General features: G+C 36.3%; 1 protein-coding gene and 1 non-coding gene across 2 annotated transcripts; both read left to right on the top strand.

Annotated features, from left to right (window-relative positions):
• The first annotated feature begins 6395 nt into the window (after positions 1-6395).
• Positions 6396-7487, top strand: LOC108217491 (uncharacterized). Its single transcript, XM_017390323.1, has 2 exons — positions 6396-6668; positions 6759-7487. The coding sequence occupies exons 1-2, from the start codon at positions 6396-6398 to the stop codon at positions 7485-7487; spliced, it is 1002 nt and encodes a 333-aa protein (XP_017245812.1).
• A 12572-nt stretch (positions 7488-20059) lies between these two features.
• LOC135150024 (small nucleolar RNA R71) lies at positions 20060-20166 on the top strand. The gene has a single exon (XR_010288379.1). It is a non-coding gene; the product is annotated as a small nucleolar RNA R71 (small nucleolar RNA).
• Positions 20167-22445: the final 2279 nt, after the last annotated feature.

Here is a 22445-nt window from a genome sequence, read left to right as displayed (position 1 = left end):
ACTTTTACTTATTTCCCAAACACTTTAATCACTTATAAGTCTTATCTTGCTTCTAACTTCTACTCCACTTATTTAATTTAAGCAAGAAGCACTTATTTTAAGCCCACCCAAACGGCCCCATAATCTTTTATCATAAAATTGAAGATTCACTCGTATTTAACTATTGGGTTAATTATCTGATTGGTCACTGAAGTGGGCTTAATGTATCAAATTGGTCACTGAACTCAAAACGGTATCAAGATAATCACTAAAGTGGCCATGGATATCAAACAAGTACCTTGAAATATAAGTTGAAGCAGAAAAAATATTATTTATAAAGTTTTACACATTATTTTTGAATGTTACCAAAACCAAGTAAAAGGTTACGACTTCTAATATTTATGATAATAAATTCAGATTTTATCAAGTTTATTTATTATTTATTTTTAATTAAAACAAAAAAATAACTATATAATAAAATATAAATAATAAATAAACTTGATAAAATCTAATTTTATTATGATAAATATTAGAAGTCATAACCTTTTACTTGGTTTTGGTAACATTCAAAAATAATGTGTAAAACTTTATAAAAAATATTTTTTCTACTTAAATTTATATTTCAAGGTACCTGTTTGATATTTATGGCCACTTCAGTGACCATCTTGATACCGTTTTGAGTTCAGTGACCAACTTGATACATTCAGTCCACTTCAGTGACCAAGTTGATAATTAACCCTTTAACTATTATTGTGTCATTTTTTTCCATTTTCATAAAACTATTAATTTTCATTCCAATCTCTCGGTTCCTCATATTGAGTCACTATTATTTTATACACATTTCTTTCTTTTAACTGAATATTGGGACAATCTGATTGTATGCTGCGTTTTATGATATCTAATTAAATAAGTTCGAACAAAATATTACATTAATCGTTATGACGCAAGCGATTTCATCCACGTCTTCCACTGTATTCTTTAATTCCCCTTGAGCGGAGTGTGGCATTCGATCCTTCCAAGTTTTACCTCTCTTGACTGCCTCTTTGTACGACACGATAGCTCCAAAAATCTAAGTTTCTCTGACTTCCAAGATTATAAGAATGGGCGTGTTCAATTGGAATTTTAAAGAATTTTTCATTGTGAAATGTGGGTGTATTGAACTTGAATTTTAAAAAATGTATAAAAATCTTGTGTATTTAATTAGTTATTTAGATTATACTACAAAATTTAGTGCTATTCGATTAGGATTTTAATTACACTTTAAAATTCGTTAATATTCAACTGAGATTGTTTAAAAAACCTTAAAATCTTATAGTCAATTCATGGATGATATATATTCAATTAAGAGGGGTATATTCGATTGAGATTTTAATGTATTGTTTTTTATTTATGGATTTTAATGGATTGTATGTGATTTTGATTTGTGCGGATTCTTGATAAAATGTCATAGAGTTGATATGAATTATTAAGGATTTAAGCACAATAATTCAAAATCTCATGGATTTTGATGGGATTTCAAAAAACTTAAAATACACTGGGAAATGACACAAAATCCATCATTTTATCAAATTCAAAAAAATCCATCAGCATTTGAATACCATCAAATTTTATTGGATTTTAAACAATCCCAATTGTATACGATCGAATTTTAAAGCATAATTTAAAATCCTAATTGAATAACACTAAATTTTGTAGCATAATTTAAAATTCCAATTGAATAACTCTAGGATGGGTGTATTGGATTGGGATTATAAGCATTTCTTTTGCATTCATGAAATCCAAGGGTATTCATTTGGGATTGTTTGAAATCCATTAAAATTTTAAGTTATTCAATTGAGATTTTAAATTATGCCACAAAATCTGGTGGTATTCAATTGGGATTTAAAATTATGCTTTAAAATCCGATGATATTCAATTGGGATTGTTTAAAATCTATTAAAATCTGATGGTATTCAAATGCTAATGGATTTTTTTGGATTTCATAAAATGATGGATTTTGTGGCATTCTTCAGTTTATTTTAAGTTTTTTGAAATCCCACCAAAATCAATGGGATTTTGAAGTATTGTATTTAAATCCTATCAACTTTGCGATATTATATCAGGAATCCGCACAAAATCAAAATCACATACAATTCATTAAATTCCATAGACTAAAACCAATCCATTAAAATCTCAATCGAATACACCCCCATAGATTTAATGGACCTCGGATTTTATGAATGCAAAAAAAATTCTTTTAAAATCCCAATCCAGTATAGTCTGTAAAATCTCAGTTGAATACACCTAGAGAATATGAATATATATATATATATATATATATATATATATATATATATATATAGGTTACAGATTTGCTAAATAATTAGGTTGCATTCCAATGACATTTCAGGTCAAGCCCAAGGTCATTAAATATTAATTCAATTTACTAGATAATTAATATTTGCACTACCTCTCCTAACATCGTAATTTAATTAATTAATTAATTCTACTCCGATATTATTTGATTATTAAATTTCTAGTATTAAAGATATAACATGTCCATTACTAATTAATTTCTGACAATTAATTTAATTATTTTTTTATCCTTGATCATCCACAGAACAAATCTGCATGCAAGACTAAAACATAATTATCTTTATTAGCTTTCTAGCATAGTTTTCATTTATAGTTAACATCACACTCTGAATGCATATCATTACCCAATACATAATTCGTAACTAACAATAAATTACATCATATCTGAATCAAAACATCCACATTGTATATAAGTGTCAATCACTATATATGAATTAAAAACCTAAGCAGCAATAATATTATAGATTTTTAGTTCTTTCTATTCGTCAAAATAAAAGAACGACTCTATTATTTCCATACCGTTCAATAGACACAAAACATATAACTATTTTTTATTATTAACAATAGATTATTTCCAAATAGTACTTCAGTTGTTTCAATGATTTGTCTAACACCGCTTAGACAGTAAAATTTTAATAATATTATATATAAAAAATTAACATCTAATCTTCAGTATCCCTTTTGATACTAAATCATTCACAATATATAACATTAGACAATATATAAATATTTAAATAATTCTCAAAGAACTTGATTAAAAATAATTATATTTTAAACAAATAGTTTATAATACTCCTAACACATAAAACTTCACAATTTTCATTTCAATCTCTGTTCGTTTCATTCCATCAAATAAAAAATAAGTTAAGAAAATGCTTCATTCCAGATACCCTCATGTATCAATAATACCGGTGAAACATATTTTCAAAACATATTCTCACAAATTTTGTTAGTTTTAACATTTTCTTAGATTTTATTAAGAGAGATGCTCCATGTCCCTGTATATTGATGATGTCTCGAAAACATATTCTCAAAATCATATTATTTTCAATATTTTATTAAACTTTTTCGAGAGAGTGAGGGTACTGATATTTTCTTAGAAAATGTAAAAGAAAATTAAATTATAAAACTAAAAATAATTATTGAGAATATAATTTTAAATTCAAAACAGTTCTGGTAAATCAAGTTTCCTCATTTTGAATTTTCTTAGGTTTCACGAAAATTACTTAAAGTTTTTAGTATCAATTTTATAAAAACATTACTTTCTATATTACAAAATTAATACATACATTATAAAAGTATGATTAAACAGTTATTTTATTTCTATGATATCATATTTCTTATATGTATTTATACTTTTGTGGACCTCACAACTTTGAACAATAACCCTCTTGATTTGATGAAAGTAAAATATTAAACGGAGGGCGGTCAGAAGATTACAACTAAATGCTTGGTAGATGGCAATGCATTGTCTTCTATCTCAAAAAAATTCTTGCTCCCTCGGTTTTTTTTATATGTCACTTTTGACTTGGACATATATCTTTAGGTTGGTTGACTGGATAGTAAAAATCATTTTTTTAAATTGATTTTTTTGTGAATTAAAATTTTGATTACATATTTTTATTCAGAAAAAAATTCAAAAATAGTAATTTTAACTACTCGGTCAAAGCACTTAAAAGTATGTGTTAAAAAGTCAAACGTCGTGTATTAAAAAACAGAGGGAGTATTCTTTCAATGCAAAAGAAAAAGTGAACAAAAAAAAAAAGAAATATTGTTTGTCCAAAGAAACAAACCGGCACCCGCGATTTTTTTATCCCGAAATAATAAATTGAGTAGTACATGCGAATAGACACTAATAACATGTGTGCACATTGCAATATTTTTTAGATCCATGATACGGAACATAAAATGTCAATATAGATAATGATAATATTCTGTCCTATAAACTCATTATTTTTAGTCAATTGCTTGTGTAGTACTCACTCCGTCCCAAAATACATGTATCTTTTGAAAAAATCACGCATATTAAGAAAGTAGTAATTATATACTCCCTCTGTTTTTTTATATGACGCTTTGACTTTTGGCATACACTTTTAAGTGCTTTGACCGGGTAGTTAAAAATATTATTTTTTAAAGTTTCTTTTTTTGAATAATAATATATAATCAAAATTTTTATTCAGAAAAAAAAAATTCAAAAAATAATATTTTTAACTACCCGGTCAAAGCACTTAAAAGTATGTGCCAAAAGTCAAAGCGTCATATAAAAAAAACAGAGGGAGTAATATTTTTTCACTTGTACTCCTAATAAATGCATGAACGTATAGTCTTATTCAACCCTCATTAATTGTCATACAACTTTTAAGAAGGGTAATTTTGGAATATTGACAATATATTTGCATGGGAAACCAAAAGTAGACAAGTATTATGAGACAAAAATTTCTTCTAAAAGAGACATGTATTGTGGGACAGAGGGAGCATATCACTAAATGGAATTTGCTGTATATTAATCATGTTTGACTTTTTCATGATTGAATTATTTAAAAATTAATGGAAATTTACGGTGACTTTGCATTTTTTTTATAAGCCTAAGGATACTTATTAGTATCTGTTCTATAAATTCGATATAGGTGAGAATCGAACCCAAGACCTTTGAGACTATAAATGGATAGCTCTAGCACTGAGCTACTCACAAGTCACAACCCATGACTTTGTATAATTTTAACACTTACATTTTGATATTTATAATCATCAGAGTGTCTCCAATAAGGTTGGTTATAATCGTTGGCTAAATTGAAACTACAAGACATTATGTAAAATTTGCTGAATCCGTAAGAGATTGTGTTTTGATGGTATTGGCTATAATTTTAAAAAATATGTTATTGTTATGTAATTAATTGGATGACTCATAAATTACTCATATTTATTCATATTTATGTTAACCAGCTTTAAACACCTAGACTTTCAGCTTTTAATTTCTTTGTAACCTACACATGTATAGCTTATATAAACCTCCTATGTACTTGGTTGAAGATATGAATGAAAATGAAGTTCTCTCTTATTCTCTCCAAATAATTATTACGTTTTTAACACGTTATCAGCACGACGCTCACGAAAGGTAGAACTGGGTGTAGCACGTATACATTCCTGTATATGCAGTTGAGCTTTTTATGCTTATATCTGTTGTTTTGGTGGTAAGAGTCGTTGCATGGTTTATACACTGTTTAGCATGCTATATATATTTATTCTAAAACTGGTTTATGTCAATATGCCTTTAATTATTTGAAAGCATTTAGATAGAATTAATTTTGGGAGACCTACCTAAATGCAAGGATGAAAATTATTTGCAAGGTGTTAATCCATTCGGCTTATGCATGTACATACAAATAGAAAATTCATTTCTATACCTTTCCATGTGTGTGTGGGTCTGTGCAACCTTTTAATGTAACAATTTTTTCTTTTTCTTTTTCCAATTATCTCTTGTCCGATAATATTCTTTTTATTTTGGCAATAATTACCGAGTGTTTACTAGCAGATTTGCATAGTTCATGAGAATCTTGTTCAGCACCATGGCTAAGCTAATTTTATTATCTAAGCTATCACATCGAGGTCAACTTTAAGCCACTAATATATTACTTCTTATAATGTGATGCAATCATTATATTAATAAACCAAAATTGCATGTTAATATATTTATGCAACTTTGTAATTTTTATTTGTGAAATAGAATGATTTGATTAATGAAAATATACTTTTCATAATATATTATTATTCCATGTTGTTTTATTTTGTGATGATATAATATATTAATTCTTTTGCACAAGTAATCAAATTATTTTAAAAGTACTATCCCCTTATATTTTTGGTGATAATATAATTTAGTACTCTTAATTACTTGGATCTCTTAAAAAAAAAGGAGGGGAGAATAGATATACTATAGCCTTGTTACGCATTCATGAGTTTTTAATATATTCTTTTCTTGTTTGTTCTTTTGATCATATATTCTGTGTGCAAAGTTATTTGATTTATTTTAACAACGTTTATTGTGTTTAATTATAGTTACAATGTCAAATCTTACAAAGCTCGAATTTAACGCTCTTGATATCTCTGGCAACAATTATTTAACATGGATTCTTGACGCTGAAATCCATCTCAATGCTATGGGTCTTGGAGACACCATAAAAGGAGGCAATATAAAATCTGAACAAGATAAAGCAAAGGCTATGATATTTCTTCGCCATCATCTACACGAGGGTTTAAAAACTGAATACTTTACTGTTAAGGATCCCTCAATCCTTTGGAAGGAACTAAAAGAAAGATATGATCATCAGAAAACGGTGATACTCCCATAGGCTCGCTATGACTGGTTGCACTTACGTTTGCAAGATTTTAAATGTGTAAGTGAGTATAACTCGGCAATGTTTAAGATAACTTCTCAACTGAAATTATGCGGTGAAAATGTCTCTGATAAAGACATGTTGGAAAAGACTTATTCTACTTTCCATGCCAATAATATGCTCCTGCAGCAGCAATATCGTGAACGAGGATTCACAAAATATTCAGAACTTATTTCAGTGTTACTACTTGCTGAGCAAAATAATGAGCTCTTAATGAAAAATCATCAAGCACGTCCAACTGGATCAACACCATTCCCTGAAGTGAATGTTGTGACCACTAACGATTCTGAGCAAAATAAACAATTTGGACGTGGACGAGGGCATGGACGTGGATTTGTACGTGGACGTGGACGTGCCCGTGGACGAGGTTTTGGGCATGGTCGAAGTTATACTCACCAACCTCACTCAAACTTTAAAAAGAAATCTCACCACCTGAAGTGGACAAGAAATGAGGAAAAACCAAAGGGAAGTACAGTGGTTACAAGGACTGAAAGTATATGTCACCGTTGTGGAATGAAAGGCCACTGGAGTCGTACCTGTCGTACGGCCAAACATTTGGTCGACCTCTATCAAGCCTCTTTAAAAGGTGTTGAAACTAATTTTACTGAGAAAAATGATCCCTTGGAAATTGCCCATCTAGAAGCACACCTTGGAAGTGGAAATCAAGTTGATCCTTCAAGCCTGACTCATATGGAAGTTGGTGATTTTTTTGAGGATGGGATTGTGGAGATGACCAAATTTGATGGCGGCGAGAACTAAGCCTTATGTTTAAGACCTTGTTTTATTTAATATTTGTTTGATATCTAAAAAAATGTTTTGCTTTATGCTAAGTTTATGCATGTTATGTAAGTTTCCTCTATCAAAAATGAAACATATTATAATATCATTTTTCTAAAGCTCATTTCTTTGCTTTGTTTAGAAATATGGCCAGAAGCCTTTCATTATCTACTACAAAAGAAGAGAAATCACTTTGTTTGGCCGATAGTGCAACAACACATACAATCTTAAAAGGTAAAGAATATTTTTCGCATCTCATATTAGCAAAGGCTAATGTTAACACAATCTCGGGTATTTCTGATCTAATTGAAGGCTCCGGAAGAGCAAGTATAGTGTTACCTCATGGTACATGTTTATTTCTCGAGAATGCAATGTTTTCAACTCGATCAAAAAGAAATCTTTTGAGCTATAAAGACATACGCAATAATGGTTATCATATTGAGACAACAAATGAAGATGGTGATGAATATTTATGTATCACATCTATAGTCTCAGGGGGTAAACAAATATTAGAAAAATTACCAGCGTATAAATCTGGATTATATCATACGTTTATAAATCCAATTGAGTCACATATGGTGATGAATCAAAAAATAGAAGGCTCAACAGACTTTCTTATATGGCATGATCGTTTAGGTCATCCGGGTTCGGTGATGATGCGAAAAATCATAGAAAACTCAAATGGACATCCCTTGAAGAACAAAATTGTTCCATTGTCCAAAGATTTGTCTTGTGTTGCTTGCTTTCAAGGAAAACTTATCACAAGACCATCACATGTGAAAATTGCAACTGAATGCCCGAGCTTTTTGGAGCGAATTCAAGGAGATATATGTGGACCTATTACTCCATCGAGTGGGCCATTTCAGTACTTTATGGTATTGATAGATGCATCGACACGTTGGTCACATGTGAGTCTATTATCCACTCGTAATGTTGCATTTGCAAGACTCCTTGCTCAAATCATTCGGTTGAGGACACAATTTCCTGATCACACAACTAAAAATATCCGAATGGACAATGCAGGAGAATTTACATCTCAATCTTTTTACGATTATTGTACGTCAATTGGGATTACAGTGGAGCATTCTGTTGCTCACACCCACACTCAAAATGGTCTAGCAGAATCATTAATTAAAAGGTTGCAACTAATTGCTAGACCTATACTTATGAAAACAAATTTGCCAAATTCTGCTTGGGGACATGCAATCCTGCATGCTGCGGCGTTAATTAGATTAAGGCCGACAGCTTATCATAAATATTCCCCATTGCAGCTTGTGAATGGTAATGAACCGAACATATCTCATTTAAGAATGTTAGGTCCTATGAACTCACTATTTAAGTTAATATAGTGAACACAATCAATAAAGCAGAATGACAATATAAGAGATTGAAAGCAGTAAACTCTTATTCACAAAGCTTGAATGGTTACAAAAACTCTCTCAGTGATTTATATATTATCACTAAGAGCTGCTAGGGTTCTTAACAATGTACTCGATAACTCAAATCCTATAGAGTAACCCTAATCTGTGCTTATATAGACACAATTACAAAATCAATCTCTGATTTGATATCCTATAAATCAGCTATGTATTCTATCAATCAAAGATTGCTACTGTTTTCTGTTTAGTTTCCATAGTCAGCAAATCACTCCTCCGCTTCTATCCTTCCTTGAAGTATATCCGCTTCTGAGCTCTTTCCACGTGTAAACTCTGACGAGTCTTGACTATGTAAACTCTGATCAGACTTTATCAAACTCTGGTCAGACTTTATTAAACTCTGATCAGCTTCATCAAACTCTGATCAGCTTCCAGCTTAAACTCTGATCACTCCTGTTCTAAAACAAACTTTAAGAACATTAGTAATCATCAATTATATCTAACAATCTCCCCCAACTTGTGCATAATTATGTTATGTGCAAGTAAACAGATAATTGATGATGTCAAAACAGATAAGTCAAATGCAACAGAGTTTAGCTATATAACAGAAAACTTTTAAAACTTACAGATACTTTACTCCTTAGCTTCATAGACACCATGAGCTGTCTTTAGATATTCTGTGAGGAGTTCTCTTTCAGCTTCTTCAAGTACTGTAATCATCTGTCTCTTGATCTCTCTTAGCTCTGGATCTGAAACTCCAGTTTGATAAATAGCAGCTCTGAGATCATAGATCTTGTTTCTTCTCATGTCTCTATCCAGCCTGATATTGTAAGCTTTATCAGACTCTTCATTGAATGCAAGAGTACTGATTCCAGCTATTGTCACTATTTTTGCTGAATTCTTCTTCATCTCAACCAGCTGTCCTTGATGATTGAAGTATTTAGGAATAAAAGGTCCAGCATTCTTGTTTCCTGTAATACCCATCTTTCTTCTGATTTGATCTTTGAGCAGATTAGAGATGTGTTGACATGACTTGTTCTTTACTTGAAATATGTGTGAGACATATCTCAATTCCTCCCAGTGTTTAGCATAGAGATCAGCTTCAATTACTCTAAACACTGTTCCATCAGACATGAAGTAGATAAGAATGTTATCTCCTCTGTCATTCTTCACCAGTTGGACTGAATCAAGTTTGTCCATTCTTTCTTGCAATGCTCCAGTCTTGGGAGCACAGAGAGATGAGGGGTCTGTTGGCATTGATCCTATACTCTGATCAAATTTCTCATATTTAGATCCTAGTCCTCCTTTATCTCTTCCTGCTTTTCGATGAGAGATTGGTTGAATTGAGCCCTTTTCAAAGTTTATCTCAGTCATCAGACTTGGCTTTGCAAATCCTGGTAATGGAGTTGTTGTTGGTTTGAACACAGCTTGAGAGGTTGTGTCCTTCTTTGCTTCCTTATTAATTTGAGCTGTGTCAGAGGTTAATTTTTCTTGTTGTGATCCTGCAACATGAGCTTTGTCAGAGATTGCAGCTTCTGTTTTCTTTTCCTTTACAACTTGATCTTTGTCAGAGGTTGTAGGCTTCTTCTTAACCCAGCCTTTCTCAAGATGTTCATCTACTTTGCTTTTTCCCTTGGATGTATACTCATCTTCAGAGTATATCTTTTTGACTGGTAAACTCTGATCAGCAACAGTAGTTTCCTTGATCAATATCCCTTTTTCTTTTGGCCTGGCAGTTGATTTTGCAGGCTTTTGAATTTTGCCAGAGTTTATAGCGTCAACATGTTCTTTCTTCAGTTCAGCTTCCTCTGCAGCAATCAACTCCAAATCCAATTTGGCTTCTGGATTCTCTTGTTCAAATATTAGTCTGACAAGTTCTTCATCAGTCAATGGTTTATCTGATCCAGTGTTCGGTGAAATCTACACGCAAGCGCACGTGATCACAAGTAATATATTAAGTTCGATCCCACAGAGACTGGTGAATTAAGAATACGCACCTATGCAACAATGTATGATCAATTATCACTGCTAAGACAATTAACAAGGATGGTTTCTTTTAAACTAATAACTAAAATTACTAATCAAATTCAGAATAGGAAAACACATGGGATTCTAACTTCATTATCGAATTCATCTAGAATTGAAATTACTGATTAACATGCGACTGTTGATCCTAATCAGACAACACGAAAGTAATACATGCCAACTCTCGTTGCACACGTATCATACCAATCAAAATCCGCAATTAAGACAGAAATCTCATAGACACCAACAAAGCTCAGACCCTATATCTCTATAGCGGTAGTGTAAGCAGAGAGGTTTAAATAGCAAGTCATCTATCGTGATTACACAGGGTGATAAAAATAGTTCAAGTCTACCACAAATTATGTTTCATTCACATAATCCTATGTTTACATGGCATAGTTCTAAATTCAATCATCCACTCTCGCTTCAGAAAGAATTAACAAACAACTTAGAAGTTAGCTACACTCCTAAGAAGAATAAGCACGGCTCATGCAAAGAAATCAACGTACGTCACACAATCAAGTAATTAATATTCGATACTAGATTACATCGATAAATCCATTAGAATCCCATGAAGGCGGTTAGTTCATAATCGAACCAATCGACATCATGGGTTCTAATGAAAACATGATAGAATAAAGACAAGAATTAAATGGAATAAAAATGCTTGAATTAATAATAAAGATCACACGTTACAGATTTGATGTTCACGATCTCGCTCGAAACTGTCACTTCCTCGCGAAGAACGATCTAATACAAACTGATAATGTGCTTGAATGAATAATACTTAACTACGATATTGTTCTCTCTTCTTTTTTTTTTTTTAAAACTACTTCTCCGAGGCTAGGGTTTTACACACGAGAAATAAAAATACATTGACCAAGTCAACCGGGCCTCGACCGCTGCGAAAATCCGCTAAAAAGCTGTAAAAATCGGCCCGGGGAACTTCTGCTGGGCGCGGACGCGCTAAACTAGCGCAGGCGCGCTAGTTGTCCCAGTGGATAGCGCGGGCGCGCTACTGTCTGTGATGGCAGCCCCGTTTCTTCGTTTCTCGCTCGTTCTCGCGTGCATGTCCTTCCTCGCTTCTAGTACCACTTCCGTAGGTGATCACGGTTGCATTTAGCATATGCAACAAGCCCTTTAAACCCCTAGATAGCTCTAGTGGACGAGTGTGCTCTCGTGAGGGTTTGTAGAAGATATACCCACAAAATCCCAAGTCGCGGTGAATCAACAATTCTCTATTCTTGCAAATAATGCACCAAAACCAACCTAAAATGATAGAAAATCACTTCATCACCTCAACTCGTGACCTGCACAGAAAAACAATAAAAACACATCAAAAGACACTAAACACTTAAGTACAATCAACCAATTTAAGTGGAAATGAAGGCCTATAAGTGTGTATAAATACCACTTATCACACCCCCAAACTTAAACTGATGCTTGTCCTCAAGCGTCAACAACACTATACAATAATACAATGCAATGCATGAATGCAACTACGTGATGAATGAGTAAACTATGAAGTAATTGCCTTGTCAATTATAATACCTCAGATTGTGCTAATGTTCTTGAATTTCATCTCTCTCGCTACCAAGTCAATTACTCTTCTATTTACAAGTGTGGAGTGCCAGTGTGTGCAAGCATGCTCTTTTATTGAGACAAGACAAAAACTACTACTCCCACAGAATCCCAATCAAGAATCGTAAAAGTTCAAAACTAACACCCCGTCACTCAAGTCCAACTAAAAGCCAAGGTCCCAAAGAATGTCCACACCCTTCTATTTTATTTACTATTTTTTTTTTCTTTTTCTTTTCATTGGTGATTAATTGCTCGGTCTAAGGTCAGAGCGCTTCGCAGTGTAAATGCGTTACGAACACCACAAGACTTCACACACCAATTATTCACTTTATTCTAGTGGTTTATTTAACCGTGCAATGGTTGAGATCCCTAAAGATTTATGCACTAGTACCCATGTAGCGAGCGTTGGGTCAACAATCCCCAAACCACGAAGGGCTTTAGGTTGTTAGGCACAAAGTCCCCTCAGACTTAATTACTCGAGTACTAATGAGCTCAACCTAGTTAATTCTACCACTTATTTTTTTAGTGAATTTATTTACTACTTTTTTTTTTTTTTCTATCTATTTTTTTTTTTAGAAAGGTATATCTACTCCTCAGTTCCCCCAAACTTAAGATTTACAGACCTAAGCTGAAGGGTGTTCAATTCAATCCTAGAATTCATGGAATTTCGTCTAAATCCTATCTCAAGAACATATGTGAATTACAATTTCCAACACAAGCAATTTCTAAGTACTAACCTAGCATTGCAATTGAAATTACTAATCAAGAACTACGCACATAACTCATCATAGGCAATTAACTTGGCTTAACTTCATAATTCATGCAAATGCTCGTGATACTAGCTACAACAATTACTACTAAACATGTAAAAAAAAATAAAAAAAAAATATGAGAAAAAAAACGTGAGAAATAAAAACAAAATAAAATAAAAAAAAACGTGAACTAAAAACGTGAGAAATAAAAACAAAATAAAATAAAAAAAAACGTGAACTACATGAACTAACTACACATGCAATAAACTGCATAATAATATGCTCTTCCTTAGATTACCACCCCCAAACTTAAAATTTTCAATGTCCCCATTGAAAGTGATAAAAAGGCTAGAGCGCCCACATACCTACTCGGAGTCCGAGTCCTCCCCCTCCTCTGCTGGAGGTGAATCAGGTGGAGGATACTGCATCCCTGCTCCGAATACTGGCCACTGAACTGTGACCCCCTGTGCCTGGAAAGCACTACCTAGAGCCTGTGTCAAGTCAAAAGCAAACCTCTGGTGGATGTCGTGCATGGTGTCCATCCGTCTCGCTAGGCGGCGATAATGAACATCTCCCATCGGTTCGGAGCTCCTCTCCGTCTGAGAAGTACCAGCTCCAGAAGCTCTAGTCTGCTCCCTCCTCACAAATGCTGGACGTCCCCCTGGCACCTCATCATATATGTACCCGAGGCCTCGAGGGTGGGGAACTCCTCCATCCCACTCCGTCATCCGACTGATCGCCGAATGATCAATAGGTGTTCCCGGCAACTGTAGTTGCTCGTTGGCTGGCCAACGAACACCGCTTGATCGACAGAGCTTCGTAACAATTGTGCCATATGGAATGGCACCAGTGGTTCCTCCCCGTAAGAACCTCAGCATCCCCTGATGAATAACATGTCCCAGATCAATATACTTGCCTGAGACAATCCCAAAGAGCAGAATAGCTCTATCCACTGTCACCTCATGCCCATGTGAAGATGGCATGATGTTAGCACAGATGAAGGCATTCCACGCCTTCGCATACCGGTTCAAAGCGGCTGCAGGAAAAGAAACATGTGCCGGCAAAGGAGGTGCAGTCATCTTCCAATGCGTGTCCGGTACACACATGTCATACACCAACCGCTCAAGATCAATCGGATCATCATCAAACCGGCGTTTGGCACGCCCAATCCTCTCAACAACCCAATCTTCTTCATTACGGCGCTTGGCACGCCCCCCAATAACTCTACGGATCGCCTCCGCACTATAATCAACTCGGATTCCCCGCACCACCGTGAATCCATCGCGATTCTCCTTGGCATTAGCATAAAACTCTCGAATAATAGCCAAGGGAACCGCCTCCGGAGCCTCGCAAAAAGACTCCCAACCTCGTTCTTGAACCATGTTCAATAGCTCACCATCTTCCGCCGTGGGTAAGAATCCCCTCTCCTTAACTAACGACTTATTCATAAGCCGTTGAAATTCGGTTCGTGCTCCATCGGAGGTGAACTCAACCTCACCCATCGAGGAAGAATCGCTAGATGCAGGGGCTTGTGAGCTAGTTCCTTGTGATCTTCGGGCTCTTTTGGGTGCCATTGGTAGAGATTTAGAGTTGCAAGAGGTTTGTGTGTAGTGGGTTTGAGAGATTTGGAGGTAGTTGTGTGTATGGATGTGTATATATAATTAGGGTTTATAGAATTATAATGGGATTTGGAGATGGTTGTTGTGTTTATATAAGGATTGGAGAGCTGAGTTAGGGTTTTAGAGAATGTATTTCGGGCTAGGCATGCAAAATTAGGATTGTGGGCTTTTAAAAACGAAAAGAAAGTATTTTTGGGAGAAAATTCGCCAGTCCAGCAGTCAGTAGCGCGGCCGCGCTAAGTGTAGCGCGGGCGCGCTGTGCAACTTAGCGCGGGCGCGCTGGACACTAGCGCGGGCGCGCTAGTGTCTGACACCGGGGGCTGAATTTTTTCGATTTTTGTGTTTTTGAGGTTTACAATGGTACAATGTGGTTCCAATGCGTGGGTTGCCTCCCACGAAGCGCTTGTTTAACGTCGTTAGCTCGACGTGAAGTCCAGAATTAATCCGATTCCGACTGAAGTATCGTGGTTTGTACCTCACGATTCACATTTCCACCAAAATAAGGCTTCAACCTTTGACCATTGACCTTAAATGATTCATCCGGTGATTTTGCATAGATTTCTACCGCACCGTGGGGAAATACCGTCTTGACTGTAAATGGCCCTGACCAACGTGACTTGAGTTTCCCTGGAAACAGCTTCAGCCGAGAGTTATACAATAGAACCAATTGACCAACCACAAACGATTTCTGTATCAGCCGCTGATCATGCAATCTTTTCACCTTTTCTTTGTAGAGTTTGTTATTTTCATAAGCACGGAGGCGGAACTCCTCCAACTCGTTGAGTTGAATCATGCGTTTTTCTCCAGCTAACTGTAAGTCGAAATTCAACTTCTTTAGTGCCCAATAAGCTTTATGTTCCAACTCTACTGGTAAGTGACAAGCTTTCCCAAACACTAGCTGAAATGGAGAAGTACCCAACGGTGTTTTGTAAGCTGTTCGATAGGCCCAAGCAGCCTCATCTAATCGTAAGGACCAGTCCTTCCTAGAAGGGTTAACCACCTTCTCTAATATGCGTTTGATCTCTCTGTTAGACACTTCAGCTTGACCATTCGTTTGAGGATGATACGCAGTAGCAACCCGGTGATTGATATTATACCTCGACATCAAGGTTGTGAATTTCCGATTGCAAAAATGAGAGCCTTCATCACTGATAATGACTCTAGGGACTCCGAAACGGGTAAAGATTTGTTTTTGAAGAAATTGCAAGACCACCTTAGCATCATTTGTCGGTAAAGCTTTCACCTCCACCCATTTAGACACATAATCAACTGCTAATAGAATATACTGGTTGTTGCAAGACGAAACAAACGGTCCCATAAAGTCAATACCCCAAACATCAAATATTTCGACTTCCAAAAGCATTTTAAGAGGCATTTCATTCCTCCTAGAAATATTACCTGTACGTTGACAACGATCGCAACCCAACACGAACTGATGAGCATCTTTAAACAGAGTTGGCCAGTAAAAACCTGCTTGAAGTACCCTCTTTGCTGTTTTCTCTCCGCTATAATGGCCCCCATAACCAGTGGAATGGCATTCGCGCAAAACTCCCTCAACTTCATTATTGGGAATACATCGTCTGAGAATTTGATCGACTCCTTGTTTAAACAGAAAGGGTTCATCCCAAATATACCATTTCACATCGTGAAGGAATTTCTTGCGTTGAGCATAAGAGAATTCTGGAGGAATGACCTTACTCACCAGATAATTTACAATGTCAGCAAACCATGGCTCTTCAGCCTCAACTCCAAACAACTGTTCATCTGGGAAGAATTCATTAATTAGAGTGCTGTCGGTAAGTTGTTTGCTGTGATCTTCTAGTCGGGATAAATGATCTGCTACCTGATTTTCTGTGCCCTTCCGATCTTTAATTTCGACATCAAACTCTTGGAGTAATAGAACCCAGCGAATTAGTCTTGGTTTAGAATCCTTCTTTGAGATGAGATACCGAATGGCTGCATGATCAGTATATACCACTACCTTTGTTCCAAGAAGATAAGACCTGAACTTCTCAAAGCTAAAGACAATAGCTAGAAGTTCTTTTTCAGTAGTAGTGTAGTTCAATTGTGCATCATTTAATGTTTTGCTAGCATAATAGATAACATGAAACACATTACTTGTACGCTGGCCCAATACGGCTCCTACAGCATAATCACTGGCATCACACATTAATTCGAATGGTTTACTCCAATCAGGTGCAGTGATGATAGGTGCTGATGTCAATTTCTTTTTCAAAATTTCAAATGCTTCCAAGCACTTTTCATCAAATTTGAATGGAATGTCTTTCTCTAACAGATTGCAAAGAGGTTTGGAAATTTTTGAGAAGTCCTTGATGAACCTCCGATAGAAACCTGCATGACCAAGGAAGCTTCGGATGCCCTTAACCGAGAGTGGTGGGGGAAGATTTTTAATTGTTTCTACCTTTGCTTTATCAACTTCTAGTCCTTTGGCGGATACTTTATGTCCCAATATGATTCCTTCTTGCACCATGAAATGGCATTTTTCCCAATTGAGAATCAGATTAGTTTCCACACATCGCTTAAGAACCATTCTCAGATTCGTGAGGCATTCGTCATAAGATGTTCCAAATACAGAGAAGTCGTCCATGAATACCTCCACGTTGATGCCGATCATCTCTGAGAATATTGCCATCATGCACCTTTGAAAAGTGGCTGGTGCACCACATAAGCCAAAAGGTACTCTTCGAAATGCAAATGTACCATAAGGACATGTAAAGGTTGTCTTTTCTTGATCCTCCGGAGAAATAGCAATCTGATTATAGCCAGAATACCCATCTAACAGGCAATAGAACTCATGGCCAGCCAACCTATCAAGCATCTGATCAATGAATGGCAGAGGGAAGTGATCCTTTCTTGTAGCTTTATTCAGCTTTCTGTAGTCCATGCAAATCCTCCAACCAGTGACAGTTCTAGTTGAGATGAGTTCACCTTTTTCGTTGGCTACTACTGTCATGCCTCCTTTTTTAGGCACACATTGTACCGGACTCACCCATGAGCTGTCTGAAATTGGATATATGATACCTGCATCGAGCCATTTAAGAATTTCTTTCTTTACAACTTCCTTCATGATAGGATTTAACCTTCTCTGTTGTTCTACTGAAGGTTTGCTCCCTTCTTCAATGAGAATTTTGTGTTGACAAAATGATGGACTGATTCCCTTGATATCAGCTATAGTCCACCCAATTGCTGTTTTGAATTCCCTTAGCACCCTCAAAAGTTTTTCCTCTTCCTCACCTGACAAGTTAGCTGCAATAATAACAGGAAGAGTAGAACATTCACCAAGAAAAGCATACCTCAAGTGATCCGGTAGCGGTTTAAGTTCAAGTTTAGGTGCTTCGATCACTGATGGTTGTAGTGGTTTATGATCTTCCTTTTGTTCTTCCAAGCCAAGAGATTCGATAGGTGGTTCAAAATTCCTACGCCAAGGTGATGAGTTAAGGTGATGGATTTCTTCCAATTCTTCTTCACTGTCCAATTCCTCATCATTGGTAAGGATTGCTTCCAATGCATCATTCTGTAAAACCCGATGGCTATTAGCTTCTGCCGTAGTATCAAGTACATACATACTGAAACAAGATTCCTCATCGGTTGGTAATTTCATTGCATTGAATACGTTGAACGAGACCGTTTGATCTTGTATTCTCATTGTAAGTTCTCCTTTTTGTACATCGATCAAGGTTTGTCCGGTGGCTAAGAAGGGTCTGCCCAAGATGATAGGAATTCTTTTGTCTTCTTCAAAATCAAGAATCACAAAGTCGGCTGGAAATATTAATTTATCAACCTTGACCAGCACATCTTCAATTATACCCCTCGGATATGTGATCGAACGATCAGCCAGCTGTAAAGACATGTTTGTCGGCTTGAGCTCTGGCAGGCCAAGTTGTGCGAAGATCGATAGAGGCATCAGATTGATGCTAGCTCCCAAATCGCACAGACACTTATCAAAAGAGAACTTCCCAATAGTGCAAGGAATAGTAAAGCTTCCCGGGTCTTTCAGCTTAGGTGGTAATTTTTGTTGAAGCACAGCGCTACATTCCTCTGTTAGAGCTACTGTCTCTAACTCCTCAAGCTTTAGCTTTTTCGAAAGAATACCCTTCATGAACTTGGCATAGCTAGGCATTTGCTCGAGTGCTTCAGCAAACGGAATGTTGATGTGAAGCTTTTTGAAAACTTCAAGGAATTTACCAAATTGTTTATCCAGCTGCTGTTTTTTTAAACTCCTAGGAAACGGAGGTGGTGGATATAATGGCTTTGATACTGGAGCAGCAGTAGGAATAGCCTTGTCCATTTCAACAGTAGGTTTTATGCTATTTGTATTCGAAGGAAGTTCTGCTGGAATTTCTTGCGGTTCATCATCCCGATCTTGTACTAATGTTGAGGTAGGCCCTGTTGTAGTTTTTCCAGATCTCAGCGTAATGGATTGGACTTGCTCCTTAGGGTCCCTCTTACCTGGTACCTCTGTATCACTAGGGAGATTCCCCTGTGGTCTGCTTAATAGAGCGTTAGCCAACTGACCGACTTGTGTCTCCAAGGCTTTTAAAGTTACTGCTTGACTCTTGTACATGAGTCTTAGCTCTTCCATGTCAGACCTTTCGTTAGTTGTTTGCCCATGATTCTGAAATCCCGGAGGGTGATATGGCTGTTTAGTTGCATACTGTTGTGAAGCCCCAGCCTGACTGTACTGTTTAGGTCCCTGTTGAAATCCTTGTTGAGGCTGATTATAGCCCTGATTATTACTCCAGCTGAAATTCGGATGATTTCGGTTGTTAGGATGGTAAGTAGCTGGAGCAGGCTGTTGACCTCTCTGAAAGTTGCTCACAAATTGTGCTGATTCACTAGAAATGGCACACTGATCGGTAGCATGAGTACCAGCACATAATTCGCAAATAGAGATTGGCTGTTGAATTCCTTGGTGAGCCAGAGAATCGACCTTCATCGTGAGAGCCTTAAGTTGAGCTGCTATAGCTGTAGACGTGTCAAGATCAAGAATTCCGGCTACCTTCCCTTGAGTAAGTCTTTGAGTAGGGTTCTGATATTCATTAGCAGCCATCATTTCAATAAGATCATAAGCTTCTTCATAACTCTTAGCCCATAATGCACCTCCAGAAGCAGCATCAAGCATAGGTCTGGATTGAGGTCCTAGACCATTATAGAAACTGTTTATTTGCATCCAATCCGGCATGCCATGATGGGGACACTTCCTTAGCATCTCCTTATATCGCTCCCAGGCTTCACAGAATGTTTCTCCTGATTGTTGAGAGAATTGAGATAGAGCATTTCGTAGTGCAGCAGTCTTTGCCATGGGGAAGAATTTAGTGAGAAATTTCTGAGCTAGATCTTCCCATGTAGTAATCGAACCAGGTGGTAAAGAATGTAACCATCCCTTAGCTTTATCTCTCAGTGAAAATGGGAAAAGCCTTAGCTTCACAGCTTCATCAGAGACGTCATTAAATTTGAAAGTGTCACAGATCTCTATAAAATTCCGTATATGCATATTGGGGTCTTCAGTAGGAGAACCCCCATACTGTACCGAGTTCTGGACCATTTGAATAGTTCCTGGTTTGATTTCAAAGGCTTTGGCTGCGATTGCAGGCCTGACAATGCTTGATTGGATATCATCGATTTTTGGCATAGAGAAATCCTTCAATGCCTTACTGTCTGGTTGTGCTTCAGGTTCTGTCATTGTTTCAGAATCAGAAGATGAAGATGAAGATGAATCAATTGCTTTTCTTTTACGGGTTTGAGAACGTGTTTGCATAAACGCGACCCAAGTACCTGAAATAAAGAAAAGAAGAAAAGTGAGAAGAGATTAGAATCCTAGTCAGTGAATTTTAATGCACACTGATGACAAGTACGTAAACTAATTAATTAACACCGAGTCCCCGGCAGCGGCGCCAAAAACTTGTTCGGTGAAATCTACACGCAAGCGCACGTGATCACAAGTAATATATTAAGTTCGATCCCACAGAGACTGGTGAATTAAGAATACGCACCTATGCAACAATGTATGATCAATTATCACTGCTAAGACAATTAACAAGGATGGTTTCTTTTATACTAATAACTAAAATTACTAATCAAATTCAGAATAGGAAAACACATGGGATTCTAACTTCATTATCGAATTCATCTAGAATTGAAATTACTGATTAACATGCGACTGTTGATCCTAATCAGACAACACGAAAGTAATACATGCCAACTCTCGTTGCACACGTATCATACCAATCAAAATCCGCAATTAAGACAGAAATCTCATAGACACCAACAAAGCTCAGACCTTATATCTCTATAGCGGTAGTGTAAGCAGAGAGGTTTAAATAGCAAGTCATCTATCGTGATTACACAGGGTGATAAAAATAGTTCAAGTCTACCACAAATTATGTTTCATTCACATAATCCTATGTTTACATGGCATAGTTCTAAATTCAATCATCCACTCTCGCTTCAGAAAGAATTAACAAACAACTTAGAAGTTAGCTACACTCCTAAGAAGAATAAGCACGGCTCATGCAAAGAAATCAACGTACGTCACACAATCAAGTAATTAATATTCGATACTAGATTACATCGATAAATCCATTAGAATCCCATGAAGGCGGTTAGTTCATAATCGAACCAATCGACATCATGGGTTCTAATGAAAACATGATAGAATAAAGACAAGAATTAAATGGAATAAAAATGCTTGAATTAATAATAAAGATCACACGTTACAGATTTGATGTTCACGATCTCGCTCGAAACTGTCACTTCCTCGCGAAGAACGATCTAATACAAACTGATAATGTGCTTGAATGAATAATACTTAACTACGATATTGTTCTCTCTTCTTTTTTTTTTTTAAAACTACTTCTCCGAGGCTAGGGTTTTACACACGAGAAATAAAAATACATTGACCAAGTCAACCGGGCCTCGACCGCTGCGAAAATCCGCTAAAAAGCTGTAAAAATCGGCCCGGGGAACTTCTGCTGGGCGCGGCCGCGCTAAACTAGCGCAGGCGCGCTAGTTGTCCCAGTGGATAGCGCGGGCGCGCTGTCAAGTAGCGCGGGCGCGCTACTGTCTGTGATGGCAGCCCCGTTTCTTCGTTTCTCGCTCGTTCTCGCGTGCATGTCCTTCCTCGCTTCTAGTACCACTTCCGTAGGTGATCACGGTTGCATTTAGCATATGCAACAAGCCCTTTAAACCCCTAGATAGCTCTAGTGGACGAGTGTGCTCTCGTGAGGGTTTGTAGAAGATAATACCCAGAAAATCCCAAGTCGCGGTGAATCAACAATTCTCTATTCTTGCAAATAATGCACCAAAACCAACCTAAAATGATAGAAAATCACTTCATCACCTCAACTCGTGACCTGCACAGAAAAACAATAAAAACACATCAAAAGACACTAAACACTTAAGTACAATCAACCAATTTAAGTGGAAATGAAGGCCTATAAGTGTGTATAAATACCACTTATCATCCAGCCACTGGTCTTTGTTTTGATCCAGATGTGACATTATGAGTTGGATCTAGAGCAGACTTTGAGCTTTGCTTAGACTGTTTTAAACTGTCAGAGTTTGAAA

Source organism: Daucus carota, chromosome 1, assembly GCF_001625215.2.
Source record: "Daucus carota subsp. sativus chromosome 1, DH1 v3.0, whole genome shotgun sequence".
NCBI classification, from domain to species: domain Eukaryota; kingdom Viridiplantae; phylum Streptophyta; class Magnoliopsida; order Apiales; family Apiaceae; genus Daucus; species Daucus carota.
The sequence above is the reverse complement of the archived record's forward strand: the minus strand, read 5'-3'. Positions and strand labels throughout refer to the sequence as shown.

What these genes read in the sequence shown, in the direction of transcription:
- LOC108217491 (XM_017390323.1), top strand. Translation starts at nt 6,396, where the DNA reads ATGTCAAATCTTACAAAGCTCGAATTTAACGCTCTTGATATCTCTGGC. An exon ending in GATATGATCATCAGAAAACG is followed by an intron (nt 6,669 to 6,758) that starts GTGATACTCCCA and finishes GCAATGTTTAAG; the next exon opens with ATAACTTCTCAACTGAAATT.